We start from the raw sequence: 12,067 nt of genomic DNA on the forward strand, positions 1-12,067 counted from the left end.
ACAATGGAACCCAGACACTTTCAATGGCGCCCTCCTGAATAAACACTTTAAGGCAATTGTTTTGCTGATACCAACAAATCCCTCACGATTACTGATATAGCATGTAGGCCTAGATAGGCTATTCGCACTGAATATCAAGGACTCCATAACATGACAACATAAGCCTACTTTCTGTGAGACACTTTAAATCCATGTACAGCTCAAACTCGAGTTGAATTGCCTGGGCTGTCTGTGTGCCCATATTTGTCAGTGGTGCAAAGTAGTGTTTCACTTTAAATAATAATTTGGCCACACATCTATCAACAAGGAGATGGGTCTAATGACCTTGGGCTAAACAGTTAGGCTGTTTCATTTTCAACAACCCCGGATTCTCAGTGGGAGTAAACTGCAGGTATCTCAAAAGGTTAGGCTAGATTTATTTCGTGTCTTGTCAAGTTATTCATTTGAATACTACAACCTGTTTTATGGTCATGTAAACGCCCGTAGTAAATAGTTTTCAGCGGATCCAGAACCGACTAAAACAGAACCCATATCGAAGAGAGAAGTAACATTGAGTGTAGAATAATTAACATTTTTGAAGGGAGTGTTTTTAATTACAATTGAATTTGGATGGATTGATTGCAGGTATCATATTATATTAATCGTTTTAAAATATTTTTTTCTGAAAGACAAATACCCAAGGAATGGCATGATATTGTTAACTCTATTAAACAGTCATAAGAAAACATCAAATTAAAACTTGTTCTTGTTGTTCGTGTAAACCAAACAATGAAATGTTGTGAAGATACACACAAGATTGATACGATTTTCTTCCAGGTTAATTCTAGTTTTAGGTTTATGTTAAGACAAACAAATAAATGAGATCGTATTATTATTAGGCTATTATTATTATTAATTAAATCGTGTTACAGTGAAGCACATTTCAGTCTTGTGTTTTGGAGTTGCATCTGGATTCTGAACTCCGCCAAAGAATATGGGTGTCGGTCTGGCAGACAGTCTGCAGCAGTACTCTCTTTGTGTCCCCTACAATTAGCTGCTTTGAATGGCAGAGAGGAGGCGAAGGGGCGGCACGTAGATCTGAGACAATCCGCATTCCTGTGGGGGCAGATCGGCTCCAGAGCTCTGCCACTCCCGCGGCCACAGCCCACCTCCGTCAGACCTTCCGGGTAAAATAAAATCTTCAACATTTGAACATATCATTAGGCCTACTACCAGTGTTGCCACTGCAAACCACTAAACAAATAGGCCTACTGCACTGAAGCGAACATCTTGTTCCAGACTTTACATACAACATGTTATCATTATGCATCAATAGCCTATTTAAACGAATCAACCAAGAAACAATCACACTACAACACACACACACACACACACACACACACACACACACACACACACACACACACACACACACACACACACACACACACACACACACACACACACACACACACACACACACACACACACACACGGAGAGGACACATTTCACACCAGTTTAAGATAGCCTGGACACATGATAATGTTAAGCGTCTGACCTAAGGATTCACAATACATAATACACCAATGTTGACATGGTTGTGCATGTAAGTGAATGCTCGTCTCATCTCTCTGGTGTTCCCAAGGGCCTGACTGTCCTGGCTGAACATAGCCTTAGCAAGCAAGCGATGCACTTGGACATGTTCAGCTGAAATAATTGTGCAAAAAATAAAACGGTTTGCTGAACGCTAATCCAAAACATGAACGTGGTTTATAGCAACCTAATTTCTACATGTCACGTGCTTCCGTAATTACATTGCCAGTAGGCTACTCGAGAAATCTACGTTTGATTTTCATATTACTGTTTATATCCTCCCTCCACACCCGTCCCCCAACACACACGCACACGCACACACACACACGCACACACACACACACACACACACACACACACACACACACACACACACACACACACACACACACACACACACACACACACACACACACACACACACACACACACACACACACACACACACACACACACACACACACACACACACACACACACACACACACCATTATATCGAGAGCCCCGTTAAATTCCAACTGAACATTTTCCACTCAGCGAGTTCCCTTGCAAATCGAGTCTAAATAATGACAGTTAGCTTTACTAGCTTCAACTATAACACTCAACAATAATTATACTCCAGGATTAGGCCTCCATTATCATAATCTGGACATTGACAATTACCTATAATTTGCAAAGATGCGCTTGCTTCTTGATTGCAGAAGGCTTTTTTCTAGCTCACCATCACTAAACAGTGACAGTAATAACAGCTAATTTTGCAGGCAATATATAAGAGGTAGCGCGGTGTAAATACACTTTCACACCTGGATGTGCTTACTCAACCACGAGCAGTAGAACCGTGTTCTGTCGAAGACAGTGTTCCCATTCGAAGCCAAAGCTTTTTAACCACTGCTAACACTATTGTGGGCTAAAGAATCGTATGAAGGTAAGGCTATCTTTTTTTATTTATCACGATGAAGCTATCTCAGTAGCCTAGCTTGGTCGTTGCGCTCTATGAATCCCTATGAAGGGTTGTTACACACTTTTGTTTAAGAATGTTATAACCTACCTTATTTTAGGTGACACTATTGATTGTGTTTTACTAGGCTTTTGGAAGTTATGTGATAAATAGCAGCATCCATTCAACACTAGCCTATACTAGCAGCCTAAATTGGCTTTTTATTCTAGCCTATCTATTTGTCAGGTGTTTTTATTTGTCAGACGGGACAATTTTAACCTTTGCCAATTGGGATTTTAGAATCATAGCCTGAAACCTATAGTGATATCCGGCAGTTATAATATAGCCTGGATATATGGTCTGTCTCCTAACCTACAGCAGACTAACATACTGCATCAATCTATCTTAGCCGGGAAACCACAAAGATCTGGGAGTGTTGACATCTCCCTCCCTTACCATCTCTCTCTCTCTCTCTCTCCATCTCTCTTTCTCTCCATCTCTCTCTCTCCATCTCTCTCTCGATGTAAATATTCAATTCATCGTGGCCTCCCAAGAGCTCTTGTCCTCTTGTTTTCATTTGTTCTCTTCTGTTCCCTCTCCCTATCTCATCAAGTCGCTTTCTATCTGAGCTATATCTATTTTTGTTCATTTGAATCAATTTAATGAAATAATATGAAACATTTGCATTGTTTGGGTCTTTTCACAACTTGGATGGCTCCACCAATGAGAAATAGCATTCTTGCTATTGCAACTATTTGCATAGCCTATAAAATTCCGTTTTTATGACGATATAGGCTTAATGTAAAAAAGAAAATTTGCCCAAGTCCTTCGAGTGTGAAAAGACCACACCGCGCACTTTCTGCTTTACGAGTTACTCTCGGCCAATATGGGAAAGTTATTAAGCGAAAGGTTATTTACGGGGGTTTGGGGAATAACTCAAACTATATATAGAAATATAGGCCTATAGATATGGTCGTGATAGGGCCTGTTTTGGTCAGATGGGGCCCATGCAGGTATACTGTGCCAGTGGGGCATTCACGACTGTCAGCTGCAGACCTTTGTCTTTTTTTTTACATTGTAATTTCTGATAATATCCCAACTGTTCACTGCTCTCAGCAATTTGTATATGAATACCCGAATAATTTCCCTCTTTTGTTCCGCGTCTGTGCTACCTCAAATCCAAATAAAGATGCCTTTTAGTATTAAAAGTGGTAGAAAATTACAGGTAATTATCTTTGACGGTAAAAACGCTGTAATCAGCGGGCTACATCAAAAATTACCCTAATTATGCCCGCATTTATGAGAATGGAAAAAAGCCTCACTTGGATAAAACCCATAAATTGTCCCAAATATCTCCTTCATATTGAACGGGACTGCAGCTGGATGCTTTGTTCAAGATCGATCCCGTGGAGCTTGGCATTTAGCGTCTTGCATTAGGACGGGCAGAGAGGAGAAAAACATTGTGTCAATACTTCTAATAATTGAGGCAGAAAATGACAAGATTAACAGGACAAGGAGCTACCATCTTTTTCGTGATAAATTGAGAGAGGGGAGCAGGGTAAGTTCATTTCCTCTGGTGTTGTTTAATATATATTGACAATTTTGTTCGTTTGCAGTGCATTGACAATGTCTATTTTATAAAGAGGAAACATAATGTTATGACGAATAGCCTGTAAGTTTTTCATGAAAAACCATATGGGACCTACATTTTAGAACGTCCATATGACATCTTGACAAGGAACGATTCATCAGTCATTTTTACATATATCAACCATCTTCCTCCTCCAGTACAAAACACGATACTTTGTTTTAAGTCATGGATTAATCCATTTATGAAAGACAAAACATAAAAGTGAATGTACAACTAAAATCGAAGAATATATTTACAGACAGACAGATTGCTTTGTTTTGCATGAGAAAAACACACAGTCAAAGAGCAGTTAAGATTTCAACAATATATCATGGCAACATGTTCAACCCGCAGAAAACGCGTGAGTGTAGTCCATTCTGTGCCCAAGTGAAGGGCTGAATGTCAGTGATATTTTTGGTATATTGACAGTCAGATGTTGACATGAATGAAAGCAACAAAGGCAATCCCACTGAACAGTCATTGGTAAATTAATACGTTTCGTTCCTTTAGGGTGTGTCATATCACAGTCTTTGTCCTCAAGTATCCTTCAAAAGCCACCGACCCTGTCTCCAATGAATCTCTCTGTTCGAACGGGACACCCCTTTTGTCTCGAGGCTGACGGAAATCAATTGTGCAGGTAAAACTATGAAGGTTCGAACGTCTTGAGTCAGACCTCGGGCCTTCCCGCCCTTTACGCAGTCTATCTCTGCATTGTCTCTTGATGTGGGGAGGAGTACCAGTGAGAATACCCGGGCATGTAGCCGTTGGCCGCCATGTTAACTCCTTTGCTGGACGCTGACACGTCCCATATTGGAGGAATTGCTGGAGAGCGGGGAGACAGGCCGATGGAACCAGGCATAGTAGGGTCGCTCTCGTGCGGGTTGCCACCTGCCTTCAGCAGCTTCTTGAACTTTGACCTTTTATTCTGGAACCATATCTTTACCTGCACAAGATGGCAGGAAGGCAAGGGAAGACCAGATGACAGATAACGATTATATAATTTATGTATTTTTTCATCTATTAACATTTTTATAAATAGGCTTATAGACCAACTGATATGTTGAATATGAGTTAGGAGGCCTACATAACATTTTTACAATACATTCGCGCAGGCACACATTCAAACCTGCACCTTAGATGCTGCTGCTCTATATACATAGGCATGGAATCACTGGTCACTTTAATAATGTTCACATATTGCTTTACTCATTTCATATGTATATACTGTATTCCATTCTACTGTATTTTATTCAATGCCACTCCGACATTGCTCGTCCTAAAATGTATATATTTGTTAATTCCATTATTTTACTTTAGATTTGTGTGTATTGTTGTGAATTGTTAGATATTACTGCACTGTTGGAGCTAGGAACACAAGCATTTCGCTACACCTGCAATAACATCTGCTAAATATTTGTATGTGACCAATACAATTTGATTTGTTAGGTGAAAAAAAAAGTAAATATTATGAAGGAATCCTAAGTTGGTCAACAACAAAAACACAATCCCCAGACCAATTTTAGCGTATAGGGTTGTAATAACAATAATAATCAATATAATAATAATAGGCCTACTAATAACACTAATACATAATAATAATAATAATACATGATAATAAAGCGCCAATAACAATATAATAATGTGTACCCATTAGTATAATAATTCATGTTTTGAGATTAGGCGTACCTGTGTCTGTGTTAGTCCGAGAGATGCAGCCAGCTCAGCGCGTTCTGGCAGGGCGAGGTATTGTGTTTGCTGAAAACGGTGATTTAAAGCTTGAAGCTGCAAACTAGAATAAATCGTCCGAGGTTTGCGAATCTTCTTGCCTTTCCCGTTGAAACGAATTTCTCCGTTTTCAATCACTGTTGTTTTCTGCTGCTCTGCAACAAAAAAGGGCAATGTTAGTCCATTAAGGACAAACATATTCCACAACAAATAGACCTAGTTTAAAATTCCCCTAGTATAATTAATTGTATAGAATATAATAGTTCCAAATCTATTTAAATGTCTAAATATCTAATAAGGAAAATATATGAGAAAACCAATGATAGGCCTTCTCTGTTAAATTCAGACCACTAATACATATTCACGTGTCACATTCGCTCAATCCAGTCCACCATTATTGTAATCATCATCGAATCTTCTGTCATATTTAGGATATTGCTCGTAATGACATGCCAATTAAATGCTAATTATAACTTTCAAAGCGAGTAGACCGCTTAATTCCAAGAATAATTCGTGAGGATTCCTCGCTTGTCATTATCATTATGCCCTGTGCAAAGAATGGCCATAGAATAGGATCTATAACAAAAAAGACAGCATGAACTAAATATAATATAGAAAAAATAGGCAACAGATAAATTGTCATTCAGATCCAATTTGAAATTAATTTGCCATTCAACCGTCTGCTGGACGTTTATTGTGCTTTATCTTTTACTTGGCAGATTTTAGAAAAATATGTTACTCGCGTTGTTATCGCTGCACGATGAAAACGATATTGAGCATATTTCTTGTCATGAATGGGAAAGCATCTTACCTGTGCCGTCTAACCTTGTCTGACCGCCAGTGGTGTTATTGTGGTAGGACGGCAAGTACGGGCTGTGGTGGGGGTGGCTCACGTAGGAGTACGGTAGCGACCGGTTGTAAGAATTGTTGCCGGAGTACGGAGAGTTATCGTGCTGATGGTGAGCTGGGTGCGACCCGGAATGGAGACAGTGCAGCGGGTAGTGGCTGGCAGCCATCGACGGAGAGCTCTGTTGTGAGTGAGACTGCTGACCAAACTCCATGAAAGCCGACTTGGACGAGTCCTGAGCCTCCAGACCGTTAGCCATCGTAGTCATGGTCATCATCAAATGTTCTGCCTTGAGAGCACTCGCCCCCTCTCTCAAGTCCAAATGGGTTCTCTCGCTGTGTTGTTGTCTCTCTCCTCAGCGAACAGATATTGTCCTATTAAGACCCGAATTACTCAGTTGCTTCGATTTTTTTTCTCCTCTTGTATTCTTACTTGGTATGGCGCAAGTTGGGCATAAGTTAATGCAGAGATTTAAGGTGGATTCTGTTAAAATTGAGTCCTTGCTTCCAGACTTGATGCAGACACTACAAGTAAAATGGTTTGTCTCCAAAGGGCAACGCCTTCCGATTGGTCATTCAACCCAACGTCATCAGTTGTGTGCTTCACTAGTCTTCAGTGTGAGTTAACTCACCTTACCAACTCCCACTGCAGCCACAACCATGATGGGAGAACCTCATCATTCCTACGGAGAATATAGTCAAACGCAAGGTATAATAATTATGCCAGCCCTTTGGAATAGTCAATTTGTTTTAGAATTAATCCTCAACCCCAAATTACGCAAAACGTATCCCACACCAGTTTGATTTAGCCTAACGAACGAATATCATTTTGAACACACCATATCATCACCCTGGAAATATACTGACAGCATTTTTATACCGTCGTAATGATTAGGTTATTCCAAAAACAATTGCATGCGACGAATCAACAAGATGACAAAAACACCGTATTGCAGATAGGAAGGATGGATGTCGTGGTAAACTGACAGTATCATTTATCCTTTTTGAAATAAGATGCTTGATAGCCTACAGTCGGAAATATATGCAAATTATACAGTGCGGTTTGGCAAATTCTGTTGCAATATAATCTATCAATGCAAATGCAATAATACATCTCCCAATTCTACTTTCATAAAACCTGTCGTTAAAAAAACATCGTCAACGCGTTTTTTTTCTTCATAGTGTGGGATTCATTTATTTCAAAATGGTGATGAAAAAGCAATTATGGTCGCAATCAGTTATAACTAAAACCTCTTTGATTAACCACCACACTTTATTTAAATTGGAGCTATAAAATGAAGAACCTTTCGCCTGTAATGATTATGGACTGGGTTTGTTTTGGGAAGGTGGAATAAAACTGAATATAGCATAAATTATCCCCTAATTATACGCCAGTATCGCCTCAATTATCCTCTTATCAAAAATGGTTGTCTAAATGTTCTCCCTTTCTATAACAAGAACTTGGTACCTTGCTATTATTGCCAGGCTTGTTATTTACTTTGGGTGATTTAAAAAGTGCACAACCCTGCCGGATAATCATTTTCCAGCAGTGGACCAAGAGAGAAACACAGAGACACTTGGTAGAGATAAAATATATGAAATGCCTTTTAATATTGGATTTTAAACCAAGGCTTTCATATAAAAACGAAATATTTGAAGGTTACTTCTATATGGACATCAGGAATGTAGGTAAGATACCTATGATCCATGTCTTCTGCATGATGGATTTTACACATTTGTGTTTGTAAAGGCTACACAGGGATTTATGTATTTGTTCAGATACATTAAATGAGGTAGGAATCAATGCAATTCTTAGTAACCTTATGGGACTTAGAACAGATATATTAGCCTAGACGTCGTCATCCCTGAATGATCTAACATAGAATGTCTCATCCCGAGTTCCAGCTCAACACGCAGGACAGAAACCAGATCCATACCTTTTCTAATCGGCTTCGAATGGCACAAGGCACACGTTGATGGGCTTTTCTGTGCTGTTACTTGCATGCTTTACTATCTCGGTACTTGATTAGTTGAGACATCATAGTTTATTACCTTTTTGGAGACCGCAGCATAAGCACCTACCGTGACAGTTTTATGACCTCCGAACATGGTTTCTGTGTAATGTGGAAGTGTAGCCTAGTGTGTCCCGCAGGCGCGAAAGGAAGCTGTACACCAATGGAGATTAATTGAAGTGGTGAAAATAATGAAAGACCACTGTTTTTTTTGTTGTCTTAAATGGTCTGAAGACACAGTGTTATGATGGACGTAGGCTATCCCCCCCTCCCCATAAACATTACATTTTACATTTTGAAATAGTCTTGAGGCGATGTATATTTCTGAGTAGTAAGCTGTACATGCAATCAATGTATACAATTGTTATTACCATCATGTATTATTTGAGAGGAACTATATTTGCTTATATTGATGCTGTGCAATTTTATAAAGCCTGAATACATACATACATACATACATACATACATACATACATACATACATACATACATACATACATACATACATACATACATACATACATACATACATACATACATACATACATACATACATACATACATACATACATACATACATACATACATACATAGGCCTGGTTACATATATTGCTCTCTGTTCAAGGCCTAAAAGGCTATAGTTCTAAAAAAATTTGGCCTGATTCAGAGGAGATTATGCCGCAAATTTACCAAAAGTTAATGGGAAATGTTAAAATGAACAAATGGCAGCTATGAAAAACTATTTTAGCTTTCCTGAGTAGGCGATTGACCTTCACCGTCAAATCAATGGTTGTGATGATTTACAGAAGTGGTCTTTAATTCAAGCTGTGAAAGATGACTCTAAAATAAGTCAAACATCAAACCACTGGGAATAGGCATGGGATTCCTAAACTGGAACTGCATGGGCTATGAGTTACTTAGTCTACGCAAAAATAGGCTGCATGTTGGAGCAACATAACACACAATATGGATATAACACAATAATAATAACAACAACAACGGTGGTTACTGTCAATAATTATTAGTAAAGGCGTATTGTCTTAGAAGTCTCTTCTAAAAGGAACTGTGTGTATGTATATGTTCCTGCGCGCGCGCGCGCGCGCGGGCGTGTGTGTGTGTGTGTGTGTGTGTGTGTATCTGTGTGACTGTGTCGGTCTTTGTGTCACGTGTATTTGTGGCGTTTTGCGTCTCGGTGTTTAAAATGGATACACATGTTAATCATATTTGAACGTTAACATGTAGCCCGCACTAAAAACATTCATATTCTGCCAAGTGCTGGGACTTTGCGGTAGCTCGCTCTAACAGCTATTGACTGGCTTGCATGGAAAGCCACCTCATCGAGCTCTCCTTGTAGAGCTCTGCTTTCGGGAGCATTTGGGGCGTGGGGACTTGCCAGTCTAGCAGAAACAGTTAAAAGTGTCTCTCTTCTCCAGAACTCAAGCCCACTGGGTCTTCACAGACTTAAAGTCGTCGATGCTTTTCCATCGCTGCAGTCTAACTGTAATACTGTAATACAAATCAGAAGGGTTTGCAGTTCCTCATACATCACCAGACCGCGTTCCTTATCTGCTCATAGCAGAGCTAACCCTTCTAACGTCATAGCGCACAACATTTTACGCACCTTTACGCAAGAAGAATGTGCGTAAAAGTGTGGAATGTAAATCATCTAGGCATCCACACCACAGGAGGCTGGTGAGGGGAGGACTGCTCATAATAATGTATGGAAATGTAGTGTTTGGTACCATTCAATTCATTCCGTTCCAGCCATTACGATGAGCCCGTCCTCCCCAATTAAGGTGTCTCCAGCCACCTGTGGTCCACACGTATTATCACGGTCACATTAACCAAACAACAGTGATTGCTGGTTATTTGCATGTTGAAATGAATAGACTACACTGATCTGACTCATTTCAACGGAAGTCAATGGTTCTTTCTCAGTCATCAGAATCAAATCAAAATCAATCAAATTGTATTGGTCACATACACGTGTTTAGCAGATGTTACTGCAGGTGTAGCGAAATGCTTGTGTTTCTAGCTCCGACAGTGCAGTAATATCTAACAAGTAACATCAACAATTTCACAACATATACCTAATACACACACATCTAAGTAAAGGAATGGAATTAAGAATATATAAATATATGGACGAGCAATGTCAGAATCATATAGGCATAATGCAGCAAGTGCAACTCAACCCATACATGACCATTTCTAGGAGCATAGCACGGCAAGATAGGTGAAGGCCTTATAGCCTACAACTAGACCGACTGGCGATGAGATGTCGAAAAAAAGTCACTCGTTTTGGCCTCAATTATGACAAATAAACAAGGAACTGCACCATTAGCCTCCATAGTCAAATGGATTTCATTCAAAACAGTCGAAACTACTGCACTAAAAAGGTGACTCATACACACCATTTTAATTAATCTCGCCTGTTTTCTTTTTCTTGCATTTTGTGGAAACACTCGATGTTTACTTTTTAAAATGATTACTACGTTGACTGAGAAAGCCTGAAGCTGAAATATAGACTGAGCATTGGAAATGAACGAACGAACAACTGAAAGCACCAATAAATCGATTTTCTGATCATTTTCTCCTAATTGTGAATAAGCGAAACACCTCAGAATGCATTGTTTTATTGTGAGGATTAATGTTCACTGATAAAGACACTAGAGCTATTGTACCTGCAAACACCATTTATCAGGTGCCAAGTCAAAAGGTAAAAAACTCGCTTTTTTTTATCAAATTCATTTACGATGAGGTTGACATTCTCTAATGGTTTATAGGTGGATTTAAAGTGAATGTCTTGCTAATATTGAAAACATACTGATGATAACATGTACTTTTATGTCATGGTCTTATTTGTTATGCGAATACAAAATCCATCTCAAACAATATGGCCTAATGTTATCTCAGAGACATATATGCAAGTGCACAGTGTTTTTACAGAAAGGCTAGTCTAATGACTCAGGCCTATCACTAATTTACAAATTGGACGATTTATTTCCACCAAGATGTCTACGCCGCAATTAATCGAAATTAAGCTGCTGGCTGTGCCGAACACCTTTTATCTTCGACTGGGACAAATAAGAACACCGTGGCTTCCTTACCCTTTAGTGCTTTTTCTCTCTCTCGACTTAATACGCAACATTATTAGATCTGACAGCACACAGCTCGGGTTTGAAGGAGAGGATTTCGCAGAGAGATGACAGACAGGAAGGCCAGCAATCATGGGCTTTTTTATCAGAATATACTGTTCGATGCCGTTTATCCCTGATGATAGAAAATTGCTCTGTTGCCAGGACGCTGCTGCCGAAATAGAGGGCAAGAGCAATTTCCATTTT

At 39.4% G+C, this 12,067-nt stretch overlaps 1 protein-coding gene across 1 annotated transcript; it reads right to left on the reverse strand.

Annotated features, from left to right (window-relative positions):
• Nucleotides 1-4,069: 4,069 nt before the first annotated feature.
• dlx6a (distal-less homeobox 6a) lies at nt 4,070-7,280 on the reverse strand. The gene is made up of 3 exons (XM_014178469.3): nt 6,677-7,280; nt 5,827-6,020; nt 4,070-5,083 (listed from the first exon to the last, which is right to left on the reverse strand). Exons 1-3 carry the CDS (start codon nt 6,987-6,989, stop codon nt 4,841-4,843), a joined length of 750 nt encoding a protein of 249 aa, XP_014033944.1. The 5' UTR covers nt 6,990-7,280; the 3' UTR covers nt 4,070-4,840.
• Nucleotides 7,281-12,067: the final 4,787 nt, after the last annotated feature.

This window comes from Salmo salar, chromosome 27 (assembly GCF_965601325.2).
Source record: "Salmo salar chromosome 27, fSalSal1, whole genome shotgun sequence".
Lineage (NCBI taxonomy): Eukaryota > Metazoa > Chordata > Actinopteri > Salmoniformes > Salmonidae > Salmo > Salmo salar.

Coding starts and splice junctions, on each gene's coding strand:
- dlx6a (XM_014178469.3), bottom strand. CDS start 6,989: ATGATGACCATGACTACGATGGCTAACGGTCTGGAGGCTCAGGACTCG. Junction 6,021..6,676: donor GACAAGGTTAGACGGCACAG/GTAAGATGCTTT, acceptor TTTTTGTTGCAG/AGCAGCAGAAAACAACAGTG. Junction 5,084..5,826: donor TCGGACTAACACAGACACAG/GTACGCCTAATC, acceptor CATCTTGTGCAG/GTAAAGATATGGTTCCAGAA.